Raw genomic sequence first — 19,862 nt, forward strand, 5'->3', positions numbered from 1 at the left:
AAGTACAGAAACTAATGTTTTAATTTACTTTTCTTGTCTGCGTCTACTCAGGCTAGCGGTTTTGGTGCACATAGTCGCGTACATTCTAGACATAAAATAAATTTTCTCAGTGCAAAAATATTTATCCTCACCAAAAAGATTATGCAAGAAGCTTTATGTCGCATTACCCGGGTGTTTTTCGTTTAACCGGCACCAACATATGTACATATACTACCTGGGTATCCGCACAAATCGGGTAATACCCGGCTACCCGGGTAATAACAGCCCCTGGTACCCAGGTATCATCAGCCCTAATCTGAATCCATTTGGAAAGGATGCATTTTTAATTTCCCTTATATATTATATTAAAATAATTATTTGTTAGTTTCAATGTTTTCTGATTTCTTTACTAAGTTTCCAAGCTGTAGTGAAGATGGATAATTTTGTATATATTTTTACGAAACTTATTCATAAATTATTGAATAAATCTCTGTACGAATAATTTTGTATATTGTCCTAAGGCTTTCGTAATATTTACGAATGGTTCTAAAATTTATTATTATGTATTTAAAATTAACTAAATATTTTCGTAGATAGTACTAATGCAGAAACATGTTTTTTGAATTCGTAAAATATACGAACAGTGTTGACACTCACTTATTTTCCCTCTACGAAAAAACGTACCAAAACGGTTTTGAGAGTACCAAAAAAAATTTTTTTTTAGTAATAAAAGAGAAAGGGTTTTTTTCTAATTTATTATTTTTCAATAAAGAAGTAACAAGTTTAAACACGAATTGATTTCACTGCATTAAAAAATATTTTTTCGCACAGAATTTTTCACAATGTCGATATACAATATTTTTAATTTAAATTTGTTTTTTTTTTTGCTATTTTTTATGAAAATATAGTTCATACTATAACAAAAAACATAAAACTGTAGTTTCTGAACTCTGATCAAAACTCAGGAAAATTCAATAAGCTTTCATGCAAATTTCCAATTTTTTAATCACTTTTTTAGATTTTTTTTGAGTATGCAGTTTTGTAGCCCAATAAATTTTTAGCGTGGTCAAATATGTTCACCAACCACAAATTTATTGAACTCCAAATTAATTTAGATTTCTTACTTGTCCATCACTCCATTAAAACGAATCTGTCTTTATACATATATTTACTCATTGAAAAGTCAAAAGTCATTTGACAAGACCAAAACTGCGTTAATATTGACGTCGTCACCCAAGAATTAAAGGATATCAAATTGCCAAATACCATGGCAGCTATTGTCTTCCCAGACGTAGCCGGAGATATAATATTATATATATATATTGCATTTCTTTCACACGGGCCTACTCTTTCCGAAAATTCCTTTGCCGATGTCCTCATTCTCCTGCATCAGCTCGACCAACCGCGCAAGTTGCCTTTTGTTGCTTACAATTTTTGATCTGTAATTCAGACACGTACATACATACATATGTATATTTCACAATTTTTTACAACTTCCAGTTTAATTGACTTACTTTTTATCCATTATAGTTACACTTTCTTATGTAAATTTCATAAACGCAAACTCCAACTACTAAAACACAGCAATAGAAGGATGAGCGATTAAAAAGTATTCACAGTCGCTAATTGAGCGACTAAGCGACACTCGCAATAGCATCGATAATCGACAATCGCTTAACAGTCGTTTATCTACTGCCAGTCGACATTCGCAAAGCTATCGATTACAATTCGTTTGAAATCGCTTCTCTTCACTTCAATTTTATGTTTTGCTTGTTGTTTTCGCTGCTCGTTGTTTTCGCTGTTGTTGTCGCCTAAACTTTGCGAGAAGAATAACGGACCTGCGCATTGCGCAACCTCTTATATATAAACCTTGATATTTACAAGGAACTGAATGATACGTTCAACTGTTATGGTCTGATTATTCATACCTCGCATAACTTTGCACAACTTCGCATAAACTTCAAACTGTAATTTCGTATGTACTTTGTATGTATTTTGTACGTATTCCATTACCCAGAAATTAGCAGAACTTTTAAAAACTTAGCGATCTGTTGAGTTTAGATTTTGCTTAGTTACATTTTTATGCACTGGTACAAATGGTTGTGCGAAGTTATGCGAAGTATGCATAATCAGACCTTACACCAGTTTTTCTCGGCGAGTAGCGGAAAAAAATCGTAAAAGTGTTAAGGTTCGGTTCTGCATACTTGACATTCATGAGAGTTGTCACATAAGGAATCTGTGAAATGAACTTTGCGTGTGAGCTCTTAACCAACGCAGAGTAGAAGTCTGTTGGTTTTTGATTTCTACGTAAAAATGGCATTCTATGCAGTACAGTGCAAAATATGCATAACTGAGCTATTATGGCTGTGACTGATATTAGTCGAAAAAATACCACGCTTGAAAAGCAAGCAGGACTTAAAAACTTAGCTATGTAATTTATTTCCAAAAAAAAAAAAACTGCTTTTATGTACCCTTACACTCACATCAAAGCTATTTGTTTAAGTTTTCCCACGAAATTTGGTATCACCTGATAATGAAACTTTGCTGGCTCGAAATTGGTTTTATACAGATAGTTTCTTAAGCAAAGTTGCTCAGAATGATACGTAGAGCATTTTCCGCATATGGGAGTTGTCCGTTTTTTCGGTCCCCTACAAATCGACCCACTCTAATATATATATTCCTTAATCACAATTTCAAATTCCGAAGCAACCTGTCGGACTCTAGTATTAACTCCTCAGATTATGCATCAGATTTCTACGGGGATTTTGAAAAATCTGATGGATACTTTCCTGTAGGTGTGATTTTGGATCTGCTAGTGCGGGCCTGTTCGAGGCACCTAATAAAAGCGGCCGTACTGCTGCACTGATGAAAATTTGCAACACTGTTGCAACTGCCCAACTGACAATACATTGCTAGAAATATTCACACCGAACGTGGTACTTTAATAATTCGCGCAACACTGCGGTTGTGATGGAAACTCGAACAAGCCCTACTTCTAAGTTCTCCATACTTGCATTTGTATTGGTTCATTGGTATGTATGTATGTTTAGTTTCCACCAGATTTGTCCAGTAGGGACCCTGTAGGGAAACCCCGATCTGGTGAACCATATATATAGTTCCGTACTAGATCTTTATCGCCAAAAACGAACCAGTCCGATAGAAATTAAATCGCATGCAATTCAAAAGCAGCGAGATGTGGTACTTTTAAAAAACAATTTTATTTTTAGAAATCTATGTATATCTAAAATTACGAATTTAGAACTGGTTCGAAACTATAGAAAAAGGGATGCACAACGAACTAGATCTCATATGGTGAATTCTTAACTAGTTCGGAACTACCGAAAAAGGAATGCAGCGGGGGGGCTTATTTACTTTAAATAGATGTTTGCTTGGCGGGTTTTTCGTTCAAATACGCTCTCAGTCTGCACTTCGCAGATGCTTTTTCATAGTTTAGTAATACAAAACTAAAATTTGTGTTAACATTTTAACATTTTGGGACCTTCTGGAATCTAACCAATAACAGCGAGCACCTCTGCAAGTTCAGCTACAGCCAAAGGTATGTAAACGTGTTTTCAAATGCACAATTTAATTTACATTCAATCAAACAAACAAATTTGATTTCAGATTGAAAACACATTTCTTTGCAAATAATTAAAAATCGCTACCATGGTAAAATCAAAAACATCGATGTTTGTGTCCTGTATTTGTTACTTATAACTACATACACACATACGCACGAAAAAGGTTTTTATGTCTTTATTTGAATTGCATTTTTATTGCTTTTTAATTTCGTCATTGAGATTGGTGTATCTTCATGATTCAATAATAAAAGGTTAGATAATTATTGACAGCCGCGACTCCTTTACAAAAGATTTCATTTACGAAGGACAGAGGAAGGGGAAGAAGGAAATCCCTTGGTGCGAAAATGGTAGTGGAAAGATATGCGAAGTAGGCAAATAGTAGTGAAATTCCTTTTGTAAATTCTAATGTATTTCCAGGAAATTTGGCATTTTAAACGATATATTGAACGAAATATTAAGATATCTACGTGAATTATGAAATTTTAGTGATATTGAGCGGTATATATGTATACAAAAACCGAAAAAGAGATCAAAATTAAAATAAAACTACTATCAGTTTTATGTAGGCATCAAATTTAAATTTATGTTTTCATCAGTGAATGTTCTTTATAAATATGCATATACAAATAAACATATTGCACAAAAACGTATACTTCTATTTCACCCGTAAGCTACATTTTTTCGAGTAAATTTGAAAAGAAGCAACACGGTGCCACTGCTAAGGGCGCGGTGCGATAGAGACAATTGCCAGTTGATCGAACCTTTAATTATTGGATCATGGAGTATCTTAAACTTATCTTTACTAAATTTACCTAGATACATTTGTATTTATTTAATATTTGTGCATCATACAGGTAAAAAGTATATTTTACTAATTTCTGTGAAACATATTGGTTTGGTATTTACCATGAAAATTCTTTACAATTTTCCCTTAAGGGTCGTAAATCGTTAATATTTTTGTTTAGAAACATTAATTTGGTTTAAAATAAAATTTTAGTGGTCGTTTTGATTATTGATGTGGTAATAATTTTTGGTGGGTAATATATCTTTCAAATCATCTAATAGCAACATTTGCGATTGTTGTTAACACCGCTAATAAGTCTACAGTTCTGTAAGTCAGAGCGCCGCTGGCGGTTGCCTCTGCCTTGGATTTCACGCACTTGGTTGGCCCGCAAGATGGCGTTTCGACGCAGGTTCCGACGTTCACGAATCACAATGCACTGCAAATTTAAAGAAAAAGAAGAAAGTTATAATGTGAGAAATAATAGTAATTTAGGAAGCAAATTTTGTGACATACTTTACGCCTAAAATTGTTTTAAAATTAATAAAAAAAATTAAATAAGTTCGGACAGTATTGATGTTTAAATCACGTATTAGTTCCGTTAGATTAGAAAGAAATTCCGCATACTTGATATGTCAGAAGAGGCCCCAGATTGGATGGCCCTCACTCGCAATATATTTAAGAGATGAATTGGGCTCGGATATTTATGCAAGTGATTATTTTTGTTTAACATCACAGAAAGTTCGGATCTGGGCAGAAACTCATTATAGGAGGAAGTGAGTTAATTTGGACCTATTATGTTTTGCATATTTTTACATATTTTGCATATTTCCTATAAATAAATTATTATGAGCATGTCACATTGATGGCAGCTCTTGTTAACTCCGCACGCGACATACTGACCTCCTTCTGCCCCAACAGTGATGACCAGCTACGCCAGCATAGAACTAATCTAATTTATTTGTGGTATGTAGGCAAAGGCAAGCGAGGCTGTGAAAATCTTTTGCAAGTGCGCCAACTAAAGCTCAACACCTTCTTTAAGTACCGTAGGTAGGATGCCATTCGGACCAGGCGATTTGAGACTGTCAAACGACTCAATAGCATATTTTAGGGCATCTTCATTAGCCACATTTCTGACAACAAACCAGTTGTATCTTGACACTGTAGTTTTCGCATATCCTCCCTCACCAGTCGAGGGAGAGGAAGGCGAAACCATCACCTGATTTTCACGAAATTGAGTCTCTGGAAGAACAGAGAGTTCTCCGTTAAAAAGCCATCAGGACTCTTGAGTGAACGCAGCTTTGTGGTTTGGTCCTTCTTCAGATCTTTTACCAGCCTAGCCGTTTGACTCAAGGTTTCAATCCCGCTCCAGCCCTCTTCGCAGAGCGAATTATACTACGTTCCCACGGCACGTTATCCGCTCTCCCATTCATAATTGTATCTCCACATGTCACCACAATGGTTCCATCCCTCTCTTATGAACGAGCATTCGCTTCAGTGCCGGAGTCAATGACGCCCCGGATCAGCATTTAATTTCCGCAGTAGTCATCTGCCGAGTCTAACCCGCCCTCCCCATTACGGCAATGAGCAGAGGGCCTGTTACGAGCTCACAATAAGTTGCCCGGGACCCAGACTCCCAGACGTAGTTGCTTCCAGGAAATAGCAAGGGCAGTTCTGCCTCGAACGTGGTGCCAGAGGTCTATCTGAATGATCGGAATTGGGAAATGCTACGCCAGTACCGTGCCACACTATGACTCGAAGAGGCATTGGGACAGCCATTGGTGTCTGTCACCACAGGTTTCCTTCTCTTGAAACGTTCGCAAGCAGATTTGGATGTCGGTACATCCATCAAGGTCCCACTGGCTTCTGGAGTAACCTCCGTAGGCCTGGGCCGCTTACTGAATGCAGCGACAGGAGGAATTCGGTCATCCACAGAAGAGGGTTTCCCCTGCTTGCGTTTCGCCCTTCGATACTTCTGGGCTGTGAAAAAAGGACCAACTCCGACTCCGAAGAAGGGAGGATTGGCTTTTTCTCCCTACTCTCCTCTAGGATGCGCTACTGGTCTATGACGTTGGGGACTTTGGCAATGTTTGAGGCCGCAAATGCGAATGCTTTTCCACAGATACTACTAAAGTAGTTTAAAGGGGTTAACTAAGTACAAATTGTTAATAAATTTGAAGATATGCGTTTAACAAAATTTGTTTAATGTTCTCTGAAATCTTAATAACATGGACACTAGTGCTAATGACTTTGGTCTTGTTTCCTATGGTAAAACTCAATTTATGCGACCTTTGTTCTTGAATATTTTTTTTTTTACAGATTGGGATTGATAAGGACTTTTCACATTTAATTTATAATGACGTTCGCAACATTCGTACCGATTTTCAACCTTATGCGAGTTACTGTAACCTTGATAATTTAACTTGGACTCACTTCTAATAAAAAAATATGACTCAGTAACGCAATAAATATTCGCCACAAAGTCAGTACTCAGAGTAGAGAATGAAAATAAAGGCGAGAAAATTGCGAAAAAATTTAATTCTTGTGAAAATTTGCAATTCGTTCTAGTTATTCCGCGCACCAGCTCTATAACAGGCTAACCTAATATTCACGCACGCCGCCAATTTACTGTCAAAAATTTCTCATGCACATACAACTTGTATGGGACCAACCGAAATTGAACAGCGTGCGTATGAAGCTAACTCAATTTCCAATTTTTGTTCTGCGTGACATTTTGATTTGACGTTTCGCTCAATGAAATCAAATGCAAACGCACGCAAGCCAATTTCGGGTGACGCAAAAAAACAAATTCGACGGCGTGCGTACCAAAACGTAAGCCGCGAATATTAGGTTAGCCTGTAACGCATACCAGCTCATTTCTTCTTAACAGATCTACAAAGTAAACTAGGCTGGGGTAGTTCTTGAATTAAATGAACTAAAGAACTAGTTCATCTCAATGAATTAGTTCACTAGCTCGGTCTCTCCATTTAATTAAATAGAGGGTAAAATTTAAAGGTAGAGAAAAAGTTATTGAACGCAAAAAACATCAAACTTACGCCATTTTGACTTTCTGATGGTTAATGTTTGCACGTTATGCATCCACATTTTCATTGCACTAATTTAGCTTTGAGAATTTTTTTATAAAATCTTCCTCTAAACACGTTGTTTACATTTTAAATTGACACATCACTGATTTTTTAACACCAGCAAATTCCTGATTTTTACTTGAAACAATTTGCAGCCCTATCGGGGTGTCAAGCTCTCGAACTCGCCCTATTGAAATTTTTTTGGGTTATTGAATGCATTTCCAGTATAAACTTGCAGGTACTGGTAACTATTCGTAAAAATTTTTTGATATTGAACGGATCTGGGAGTGTTTTCATATTCGCCAGACAAAATTATCCATCAGAAAAAAATTCTGAGTATTCGCTATCAAAGAGACAAACTATTCAGAAAACTTGAAATCTTTGAAACAGCTATTATTTTTCCCAGTTTTAATATGGGGTACATTTGGTAATTCATTATCCGCTTGGAGCATTGTCCCCGATTTGGCACTGTTTATTATTGAATACTTTTGGATGGGAAAAACATTTTTAACATATAAATGAATTGTCACGGAATGAATAAGTATTTTTCTCAAAATTGATACCACATCATAACGCATTCAAAAATAAAAGGATCTCCTCCAAACACACATCCTTGTTTTTTTACAATTTTAGATAATCTTGAATACGAGAACACTTTTATAAAGAGAATTTTGTCTAACTGTTAACTGTGAGTATGGTCTTTTTAATGTTGGTACTTTTTCGGTTTATTTAGTATATTACTTTTGGTCATTTGCTACAAAATTAGAAGACTCATTTATCATCCCTGTGGCGAAATACTTAAGCCGAACAGTGTTCCATAAACATTTCATGAGCACAGATCTAACTTTGTATCAAAAAAATTATAGTTGTGTTTTCGTATTCTCCAGCAAAAAATATCCAGTAACTTGCCAGTAACCAAAATTTCGAAGAGTAAGCTAAAATTTACTCCCAATTAGTGAAATATACAAGAAAGTACGAAAACGCAAAACCAGCAAGAAGTTGCTAGTTTTATGAACAGCTGATCAATTTGCTATTTTCCGATGCAATTTTCCTAGAAAACAAGTATTTTCCATCTTATTATATATTTAAATAGGTTTATTTTGTCAATTGCTACTCTAAAAGTAAGCTAATATTTACTCCCAATTAGTGAAATATGCTAGAAAGAACGAAAACGAAAAACAGCAAGAAGTTGCTAGTTTTATGAACAGCTGATCAATTTGTTATTTTCCGATGCAACTTTCCTATAAAACTAGTATTTTCCATCTTATTATATATTTAACTAGGTTTATTTTGTCAATTGCTACTCTAAAAGCACCACAAACAATTGTTTTGTTAATGTGAGTTACATTAAGCATCATGCCATCAGCTGTTTTTCTTACCAGCAAATAGTTGGTGGTAAAAATTTATCCAGTAAAAATCCAGTGAAACTTGCAAGTTCAGCTGTCATTTTTGCTCTCTCAATTTCCCCTCGTTTGCTAGTTTCTTGCAAGTTTTTGCATACGAAAACGACATCCAGTAAAAAACCAGTAAAATTAGTACTGGATTTACTGGATAGTGCGTACGCGAACAGGGCTTGTGTCTTTGGAACATATGGTGACGGCAATGTCTTGCTTACTCTCGGCATGCGGCAATAATGGTGGCACTACGTTGATGAGGAATTCGGCAAATGCAAGACCACTTGACGATGTTTGGGTGTGGGCTGCAGTGATAAACTGGAGTTCAGTGATAAACTGTCAGTAAACACATGTTTAAACATAAACGCAATAACGATGTGCCCATTTCTTAGCAATAAATTGCTCAAAGATCAAATGAATCCAACAGAAGTGCTGAGTGAACTTGGAAAAACGCGTGGTGCAATTAAAAGGTACGAGTACAATAGGACGTAGGAGAAATTTGCGCTTTGATTGCAACGGTAAACCAAAAATCCGAATCAACGCTGATATGCCGTTATACTTAGTTGATTGTGAGCGTAATTCTTATGGGCATGGTTGGAAATTGATTGCTAGTTTGGATGCAAGGCATCGAAAGCGTTTGAACGAAAAAAAAATCAATACGAACAGATTCATTGATATGAAAACTGGGAACGCGACGACGGCACGAGTGACTACTTTATTGCTTTATCGGCTTGGAACATTTGCATGCTATAGGCTGGTATGCAGCTCTCAAGAAAACGGTCAAGGAAAGAATTTGCCATTATTTCGTGCATGTGTCCAACAATTTTGATAACTGATACTTCACCAGCCTGTTGCCTCGCTCTTTCCTCAAGAAAAAATGGAGCGGGCATACTTTTCTGTTACAAGCATGAGTTGCCTTGTGCCACTGTTTATATTAATCACGATTCAATAATACAAGGTTAGATAATTATTGACAGCCGCGGTTTGACACTCCCTTACAAAAGGTTGCATATACGAAGGAGAGAGAAAGGGGAAGAATGAAATCTCTTGGTGCGAAAATGGTAGTAGAAAGTAGGCAATTAGTAGTGAAACTCCTTTTGTAAATTCTAATTTATTTGCAGAAAATCTGGCATCTTAAACGAAATATTGAACGTAATATTGATATATCTACGTAAATTATGTAATGTATGTGCTATTTAGCTGTATAAAAACTGCAAAAAGACTCAAAATTAATATAAAACTACTATGAGGTTGATGAAAACATCCAATTTAAAAACAATTTATGATTTCTTCAGTTAAATATGCTTCATATGCATATACAAATAAACATATTGCACATAAGCTTATACTTGTATTCCACTCCAAAGCTACACTTTTTCCAAGTAAATTTGCAAAGAAGCAACACGGTGCCAGTGCTAAGGGAGCGGTGCGAGAGAGACAACTGTCAGTTTATCGAACCTTGTATTATTGAATCATGTATATTAATAACACTATGCGACAGTCAAAATCGGGATGGGATGAAACCAACGCGAAATGTTATATCGGTCAAAAACAAGTTATACGTGTCCTGGCGTTTCGCTGGGTCACGTCTAGGAATCGAGATATATATATTACTATTATATAGGGGAAATTGTCACATTTGGTGGTCTTTTTTTGACATAACTCGGGAACCACTAGTCCGATTTTGCTCAAACAAATTTAAAAAAATTAAAAATTACAATTCCTTTAATCTGTTCATATAACGTCAAAAAAAGACCACCAAAGGTGACAATTTCCCCCATATGATAGTTATATATATATCTCGATTCCTAGACGTGACCCAGCGAAACGACGGGACACGTATAACTTCTTTTCTACCGATATAATTTTCCCCGGTAGTTCGAACCCTTCCCGATCACTGACCCCTACCATTTGTCTCACAGGGTAATCTACCACTAATTTGGTTTCTGAAGTGACAACACTGGCTGTGTTACCTCGACAGCAGAGTGTCATAGCTCAATTGCGCCCCCTCACTGAGCTGACCCATTAAAGGAGCTTGAATCATTTAGTTAACCCGCTAAAAGTCAATGAGTTGCCTAGCCCTAATTGAACGGGATAGTAGGATTTAAAGATATGGGTTAAATAGAGTAGCAAATGAAAAATATTAGTTACACGGGTTATAATGTACTTCAATTAGGCTGACAAGTGATAATTTATGAAATAAATGGTGCTACCATGCTGAAAAAAAGAGAATATGTTTGCAAAATATACGCACCTTTTGGCTGTTCCACCCGAAAAGTTCCATCTTAAGCTGTGCCGCCGCACAACGATCTACGCGTGGATTAGGGGCTTGTTCTTTCGCAACAAATTGAGTGTTCTTGATATAAAAACAAAAATACATCAATGACATTTTCGCATTAGCTCTATATATTTAGTATGAACTTACTCGGTATATAACGGCTTTCGAAGGATTAGTATTCAAAACTATAGTTTTCGATGACGTTAACGGTTTAACGTTTTCTTTTTCCTTCTGTTTACTAATTTGGGATATCTTTACAACTTGAGGATGCTTCTGAATCTGACTTAGTTCGTTTTCCTTGAGATCAAAATTTACAAAACTTTCTGTGGCCTTTTGCATAGACCTAATACTGTGATACACCGACATGCTGAATTGGGAAAGTAAATTAAATGGTTTCCATGACAACATGAATATCATTTTTATAGCGTTAAAGCTGATGCCAGATAAAACTTTGTGGCTTTGTGTGACATTTATAGCTTTGCCTCCAAAGCGCCAGACGAAAAAGGTATGCCACAATGAACGCCAAGAAAACAATTGTGTACTGCTTTTTTACTCATCGAAATTGCTGTGGATTTTATATATATTGTATATGTATTTAGCTTTAAGAATATCAGCAATGTAATTAAATCTTATGTTTCTGCATGAAAACTCCAATTTGGACGAAACAAAATAAATAAATATTAAACCAGCTGATTGTCAACGCGCGCAAAAATATGGGAGGAGACCGACCATCTTTTCGCTTCGCTAGGCAGCTGATGTGGCATGTTTTGTGCATTTTCATACGCTTCATCTTATATGTCAAAGCGAAGCAAGCGCTTTATCTTTATTGGCATCAGCTTAACTTGTAGTGTTTACCTGGGATGCTCAATAAGCAAGTTCTCTAGTGGTGATACTTCCATAAGAATAGGACCATCTGAGGTAAAGCAAGGCGGAGGTGTCAAATACCAAGAATCGACCATTGTAAAGAGTTTAGCACCAGACCCATTGCTATCACAACTGGCACTGCTGACATTGTGGCCTGAATTCTCGCTTTCGGGTGCAATGTATAGTGATTCCGCGATGTCTGCGTCAGACAAAGTTTTCGCGTTTTCTTTGCCACGGCGACTGATATCAATGTTACATTCGTTAGCGATGCGAGTGTGTTTCTGGCAATTCTTTGGTTGACTATTGAGCGCATTGTTTTGAAAATGTTTTTGATGCAAGTCATCAGTTTGAGCCCTACTTATGGACTCTGGTACTGGGGTTGATGTCCGCTTATTATCCCTGCTCGCATTTGAGTCTTCTTCTTAGGTAAAACGTGCGTGTGGTTAAAAATTAATATAAAATTATTGTAGATATGCTTATGTATGTAGGAATAAAAACGCCAGAATAAGCTCAACTTACCCTCCTTTTCAACAAAATACCAATCGTTCTCCTCTGAATCGAAATCCTCTTCCGTTGATGATGGCTTTTTGATAAGTAATTGTTTTGCTTCCGTAGGTGGTAATTGCTTTCCGTTTTTATTTTTCTTGTTGTTGCGCTTATTCTTGTTTCGTGCAGTGCTTCTAATGACTTGAAGTTCTCCGTTATTGAGTGCTGAAGGCACATTAATTTTAGTAGTTTCGCCTTCTTCAGAATGTTCCTTTAACTGGTTATGTTCACAAACAAAATTTGTTCCTTCCTTTACTAACTCTGAGCTTTTACTCGGTATACAGTTTGTAGATGCAGACGTACTCGATCCAAAAAGAAACGAAGCAAGGCTGCTAAACATTATACAACAATACAGTAACGAAGATGCTGTCAAACGCCTATTGCCACTTGTCGGTAGGAGAGGTGCAATAGCAAAATTTTCGTGGACTGTTTAACTTGATATCGTTCGTTTAACGCTGGAAAACTCTTCTCCTGGTATTTTCAATTTGTGTTGGATTTATGCTTTGTGCGATATGTTCACTCTTTCTTTACCTGTAAATTTTAAAAAACAATGTATTAGAATTTCATCTATTTTTTGGTATGTCCGTATGTGTGTATGTATGTATGCAAGGCCGTCGAGAGAAATCTCGGGCCAGGACTAAAATATAACGGGCTCCTATACATATATAAATTGTATTAATTTAAAAGCATATGGCCCAAATCGCCGAAATCGAAACGAGGGGAAACATTTTTTCTGAGGTTTCGCAGACTTTTGACTCTGGGTCATACATATTCTGAGGGTTTAGACTCAGAAACCTCACCTTTAAATTAATGAAAATTAAAAAAGCACAGCATGAAGTTAAGGGTTGTTTATATTTAAGGACCACCATTTTTTGCATTATATTTGCTTCTCTTCGCTTGCCTTGTATTCGACACATTGTGTCACAGTGATTATCTTTCTAAATGAAATTAGAGTCGGCAGCATTTTTTAATGTAACAGTCCAAAATATCAAAAAGTTGTTTTGTCGCAGAATCCACTAGGCTATTTGTAACCACGGTTGCCAATGGTGGTTGTTTCCAACCGAGCTTGGTTGTTTTTCTTTTCTTTTTTGAATTTGGAGGTTTGGTAGTTTTTTCTTTGATTTGGTTGATTATTTTTTTTTTAATTAGAAATTACTGAGTGCCAAAAATTAATAAATGAATTTTTAAAATTCTTATTTTTAATTTAACATCCCAGACAGCAAAATATCCGGAAATGTATCGGAAAATGAAAACCGTTTCATATAAAACCCTGATGTTTCATCCGTTTTCCGATTCCATTTTCTGTCGTTTTTCGGATCCATTCTCCCACTAAAGTCTTCATCGGAAACGTGTGTACAGAAAACTATCGAAAATGGTTGTGAAACAGATGCGCCTTCCTTAAATTTGTTTGATTCAATTTTTCGTTGAAAACAATTTCATTCTGAACTTCACAGAAAGTTTTTCAAAGTTACAGGAAACCAAACAAAAAACAATTTTAAGATTCAGGAATTATTTCAATTTATATACATATGTATAATTTTAGTGTGTTGCTTTTGTTGGCATTCGAACTTGAAACCTCCTGAAAGCTAACAAATAGTAGCACGCACCTCTGCGCACTCAGCCACTAGCGAATACGTATATGTACACATGTTTTCAAACACTCAGTGTGAACATATATTTTAAAATTATTGGGGCGTATTCTTGTTTTCGTACGAATCGAAAATCTTGAAATTTTCCTATCATTTCCTATACAAAAGTTTCAAGCTTTCGATTCGTACGAAAACCAGAATACGCCTCATTGTTTTGAAAAAACACTTTGGGTGTTTTTTTTTTTCAATTTGGTTGTTGTTTTTTTCAGATTTTGGTTGGTTAATTTTTCAACAATGGGCAACCGTGTTTGTAACGTAAGAGTCTTTTTTTACTAATTGAATTTTCAGGTAAAATTACTTTTTGCCTTACTTTTGTGTTTATTTTTTGGGGGAAAATAAGAATCAACAATTTTCTATGCCCTATACGACAAAATCAACTTTTTTTGGGTACTGGACCAAACCAATTTTTTTCACGAGATATGGGCCTTCGAAGTTCGAAATAGGACTTTTGGGAAAATATTAATTTTAAGTATTGTATGTAAATAACTAAAAAAGTAAAAGTACATATGGACGTAGTCCAACTTTTGATCTTATTTAAACGGCATGAAACTTTTTTGTAGAAACTTATATTACAGGTCCCTTATAACACTTAAAAACCAGTTCAAAATTTTTTTAAATATATATATATTTTCAATTTTTCGAGGATCCCTTATAGCACCTATAATACAGGTTTGAACGAAAAAAGTTATATACGGTTGAAATAAGAGCAAAAGGCGTACCAAGCGTATATTTTTACTTTTTTAGTTGTTTACATACAGTAATTAAAAATATTTTTTTACCAAAGGTCCAATTTGGAATCGATTCCATACGCTAACTTCGAAAAACGGAGAAATTACTTTTTAAATTATGACTCATGCCTGGGTTATAATGGAAGTAACGGAACGGAGTGAACTTTCACTTGATTACCTATTGTATTGTAGTTGTTTACATTTAGTAATTAAAAATATTTTTTTACCAAAGGTCCAATTTGGAACTTTGGAAAAATGTATCTTCAATTGTATAAAAAACGTTTAGATAAAAGAGACGGATTACAGAAAAGTGTGCCAGGGATTGACTTCTTTCGTGCAAGCTGAATGCAAAGCACTGTCGTCTAATTGGAGAGTCTTCAAAAGGATTTCCCAGGAAATGTTAAAGCCTTTTTCACATAATGGAATTAACTAAAATATTTAGGTATATCTAAACACTTATTGCACGTCTTCTACTTTCGTATAACGGCAAATTTATAAACAGCGAAAAATGTGATTCTTCGTTGACTGATAAAACCATTCCGCACCAATTTTCAAGACTGCATAAATGGACTTAAAATGGGCGTTTCTCACCCTAATTGTATTATGTTAATGTATGTAAATACTTATATGCTTGAAACTACTAATAATTTTTCAAACGATTCCTAATCTTTGACAATACATGTTTGATTTCATTCACCGGGATCTTGAAGACTGACCAAATCGGCGTGACCAAGTCCATGGTCCTTTTAATATTGTATAAACAGCCGACAACATTAAGGGCACACGCCACAAATGAGGAGAAGCTCGGCCAAACGCTAACATATGTGTAAGCGCCAAAATATTATTATTATTATAATGCCAATTTCAAAAATTCGTAAAAAAGTTAAACTCTTTATTTTTACGTAAAGCAAACAGAAGCTAGAATAAACTAAAAAAAAAAACCAAGAGCTTCCTGGTTCGGTTTATTAAAATTGTTTATATGTTGATGATTTTTACAAGCAAATGACTTTCTGAGAACCAAACTGACGATTTCTCACTTCAATGAACTGGCACACTGGTCATAGGCTATGGAGTAGTGTTGCCGCAGACATATTTTTTTCCTACCAAAATCCACCAAACATTTTTTGGAGTTTTTAAATATTTTTGTTCAACGTCAAGTTTATTGAAAATGTAGCTAACTTAACATTTAGTAAAACTAAGACACAGCTAGTACAATAAAAACAAAGTAACTGCGTATAATAATTAACTTAACTGTAGAGAGTTATGCGACCCAAGAAGGTCTATCACTCCAACCTTAGGCTATTCTAAATTTTACATGGAGAAGAAAATCGATCTCCAAAGTGTATCGGTTTACGATTCATGTTTCGCGAGCAGGTACTTAGAATATACTCTGTGGTTTCCTCCATCAGCCCACAAAACAGTCCGTCTCTACAGAAAGCCCTATTTGATTCAAATGGTACCTTAACTAGCAGTTTGCTGCCAATTAGCCAGTAAGAGTTCAAAGTACAAGGAGTCTTACGAAGTAGGAGTTATGAATCTCTTTGGTTGTGTTATTTTCTTTCCCTTCCACCAGTGGGCAGCAATCTGAGATTCTCTTTAGCTCCTAAGTAGTTCTGCAGTGTATTTTTTAGATGTGGCGCAGAATCGCTCGGGACAATGCAAGCGTATTTCGATTCCAAGCTTTGCGAAAGAGTCAGACCTCTCGCCGGCCTCAAACCCTTCTTGTCCCTGAACCCATTGTGGGCTCCCAGGTGGTTCAAGAGGCTACATGCCTTGATGCAGTTTTAAAAGAGTCTAAGGCCTTCAACACTAGAGTACACGCGCGGCCTACTATAGTAGACCACGGCAACATTTTTATTTATACCTTGACAGTTTTGTATGATAAAGCGGTGCGGTTCCAGGAAAGCCTTCTGCATTAAATTTGTCGACGAGTGAGTACCGCGCTTGACTTCCACGCGTATGCACCTTTTTGTGGATTGGCGCGAAAGTCGCGGGCCTACCATAGTAGTAGTCCGCGCGAGTATTGGTGTACTGAATTTATAATTTGGTTACTTTGCATATGCGGTGCATCAGTGTTCTTAGAAATTGCCGCCGATAGCCACTTAAAATATTTTTCGATTTGATGAATATTGCTGCAATCGAAGCTCTCATAATCAACCAAATGAATGTCAATACTGAAAAAAATTTCACGGATAACTTTTTACAAGAATAGTCCCTCGATTTTTTGAAAACCGCTATGAATCGCTGTACATCCATTGGAACACTTCTCTAACAACTAAAATTTGGAATAAGGAAGCACTTAGTAGCATCTCAAGAAGTACAGCAGGATGTAATACCACATTTTAGTTGGTCCGTTCACCTATTGTACCAGAGCTCTACGTCCATCCACAAAAAGTTGTGCGAGACTTTTAACAATTGGATTTGTCCTGATCACCAGCCTGCAGTGGGCACTCAATGTTACAAAAAAATGATAGTTTTTTGAATGATATTGGTCTAAGAAGAACATTTAAGACATTATCTAAGAAGTAAAATTATTCCTATCTTTTCTGTTACATAAATATGTAAATTATTTATTTTTTCAAATTCCTAGCCGCTATGAAAAAATTTAATTTTATTATCGTAAACGTAATAGATTTAACTACATTTTTTAGCTATAAGCTTCATTTATCTAAGAAAACATTTATTGACATTTGAAAATGGTGCGTGCACTCTAGTGTTAACACTGCCTGACTATCCGACACAATTGGGGTATTCACAACGGTGTCGTAAGTGTCGTATTGTTGTATATCGTAAACTTTAAACGCCTAAAAAATATATTAAGGGAGTTCGCAAAGTACCATCAAAGTTATATTTTGAATTTTTGCAGTGTTAAAAAATAGTCGGTTATCGTTTCAAATTCTCTAAACATTTATTTAAGGTTTTAAAGTTTACGACATACAACAATACGACACTTACGACACCGTTATGAATCCCTCAAATATTTATTCTGGCCCCATTTTTCCTTCTACGAAGACATTCGCGAACACAGACTCCGATTGCAAAGACCTGCCCCTGGAATATGGCTGGGTACGAGCCCATTGCAAAACTTTTCTGGAATCTTGTTCCAAGGACGCTATAATAAGGGTACACATTTTTACTTACGAATCAGGTATATATACATTTTTGCCGTCGCCGTTATTCGAACGCACCGGTAAAATATTCGTGTAAACAAGGTTGCTAAAATGTTCGGAGATACATATTTTCTATTTATCGCAAATAACTATTACTCATTGTCACGAAACCTACCGAAATCCAATCTAACCTACCAAAAAAACCTACCAGTTTTGGTAGGAAAAGCCCATGTGTGGCAACACTGCTATGGAGTGCTTATACATAGATACTGTACGTACGTACATTGTACAATAGATACTGTCGTGAAGCCAACGCGGATGGTATTCAACTGTGATCCTTATTAACCAATTTTGGCAATATGTAGAGATTTCAATGGAAAACGTCATGGCCTTAACAGAATGACGGTGCCGTACTTCGTTTTTCGTGCTTCACAGAGGCCTTGAAAAACAAAGTATTAAAGCTCTTAACTTTAGATACAAAAAAATACCTGCAGAGTTTTTAATTACGTCCTTTACATATAAATTGTTATTATGTAATGATTTCACAAGCCTGAAATCACAGACGTCAGTACTGACCTTGAAAGGATATTTCAATTCTAACAAAAAATAAACACTTTCAAATGAAATACCTAGTATACATATTAGCATATTTTTAGTGAAATTCTGCAAAAATGAATCAAGACAAACACATCTACGAACACATATGTATCTACATACATACATACATATGTATGTATCTAAATAAACTTGTCAAAATACATATCATTCAGTAAAAGTTGTTTGTATATCTACTAATGTACCTAATTATTTCTCAAATATTTTGCACGTAATAAACACAACAAACCTCAAACAAAGAAAAAGTGCATACTTGTGTAGAGTTCGTACATTATTTATTTGTGTACATAGTACCTATTATGAGTACACAAGTGTGATTATATATATATATATGTATATATATAGCCAGTATGTTTGGACATATACGCAGGCACACAAATATCTAAGTACGTATATTAATATTTTTCGATACAATATGTACATATGTACGCATGTACATATGTAGATACATACACCTTCGCAGAAATCATATCTACAGTAACGCACTTCTAAAATAATATAACAAGATTCTACTTCGTTTTTAATTATCATCCCTGGTGAATGTGAAAAAAACGCAAGCGTTATACAAAAACGTCAATTCTCTTACCTTATATGCACGTACGTACGCAATACTTAGATTATGACCTTTACGTTTGTGTATTGCAGAAAAGTATCGCTAGACCTTTACGTTTGTGTACTGCACACAAGTATCGCTAATCTTAATTTGACACAGTGTATAAGATTTGATTTTAGCTTTTTTATCGTATTGGTTTTTTAATTTTATTTGTTTATAAACAACTGATCCAGACACTAAAAGTTGTTACTGCGATATCGACACAACACTGCCAACTGATTTTGACAGTCAGGGAAATCAGCTCGCTGAGTCCCAGTCAGAAGAAATAATAGAATACTTCATTACATATGTAAGAAGGGGTGCCAACTATCTTTAGCTATGAGGTGCCATATTGAGGATAAAAAAGTGCCAAAATGTGCTAAATAGAAAAATAAAAGTGCCATAAAAGGTGCCATCCTTTTTAATCCTTCCCATTTAGCAATAAAATAAGAACCACATTTCTAAAACAAAAGTGCAATGCCAAAATAAGATAAACCAGTTGAATAATCTTTAGAAATTAAAAAATTTTAGTTGAGAAAAAGAAGTAAATACACGTAAAGGATTTTACAAAAATGTATTGAAATATTACTATTTTTGAAAAGTGCCGTTTTGGCACTTTGAAAAATTAAGTGCAATTAGAAGTAAAATATAGCAAAAAA

The 19,862-nt window shown here is 35.5% G+C and overlaps 1 protein-coding gene across 2 annotated transcripts; it reads right to left on the reverse strand.

The window, feature by feature from the left end:
- Positions 1–4,367: 4,367 nt before the first annotated feature.
- Positions 4,368–19,449, reverse strand: LOC118748200. 2 transcript variants are annotated; one of them, XM_036482586.1, is made up of 6 exons: positions 19,198–19,449; positions 12,483–13,040; positions 11,955–12,381; positions 11,247–11,466; positions 11,076–11,177; positions 4,368–4,780 (listed from the first exon to the last, which is right to left on the reverse strand). In XM_036482586.1, exons 2-6 carry the CDS (start codon positions 12,847–12,849, stop codon positions 4,619–4,621), a joined length of 1,278 nt encoding a protein of 425 aa, XP_036338479.1. In that variant the 5' UTR covers positions 12,850–13,040; positions 19,198–19,449; the 3' UTR covers positions 4,368–4,618. The 2 variants fall into 2 exon arrangements, with proteins under 2 accessions (XP_036338479.1, XP_036338477.1); XM_036482584.1 differs by having other exon boundaries at positions 11,955–12,384.
- Positions 19,450–19,862: the final 413 nt, after the last annotated feature.

Source organism: Rhagoletis pomonella, unplaced genomic scaffold (genome assembly GCF_013731165.1).
Source record: "Rhagoletis pomonella isolate Grant_MI unplaced genomic scaffold, Rhpom_1.0 Rhpom_scaffold_00012, whole genome shotgun sequence".
In the NCBI taxonomy this organism is placed as follows: Eukaryota; Metazoa; Arthropoda; class Insecta; order Diptera; family Tephritidae; genus Rhagoletis; species Rhagoletis pomonella.

Excerpts from the sequence above, each read along its gene's own strand:
- LOC118748200 (XM_036482584.1), bottom strand. The coding sequence starts at position 12,849 with ATGTTTAGCAGCCTTGCTTCGTTTCTTTTTGGATCGAGTACGTCTGCA. Across the intron at positions 12,385-12,482 it reads GTATTTTGTTGAAAAGGAGG|AAGAAGACTCAAATGCGAGC; the intron begins GTAAGTTGAGCT and ends GTTTTACCTAAG. Across the intron at positions 4,781-11,075 it reads TCGGGTGGAACAGCCAAAAG|TGCATTGTGATTCGTGAACG; the intron begins GTGCGTATATTT and ends TTAAATTTGCAG.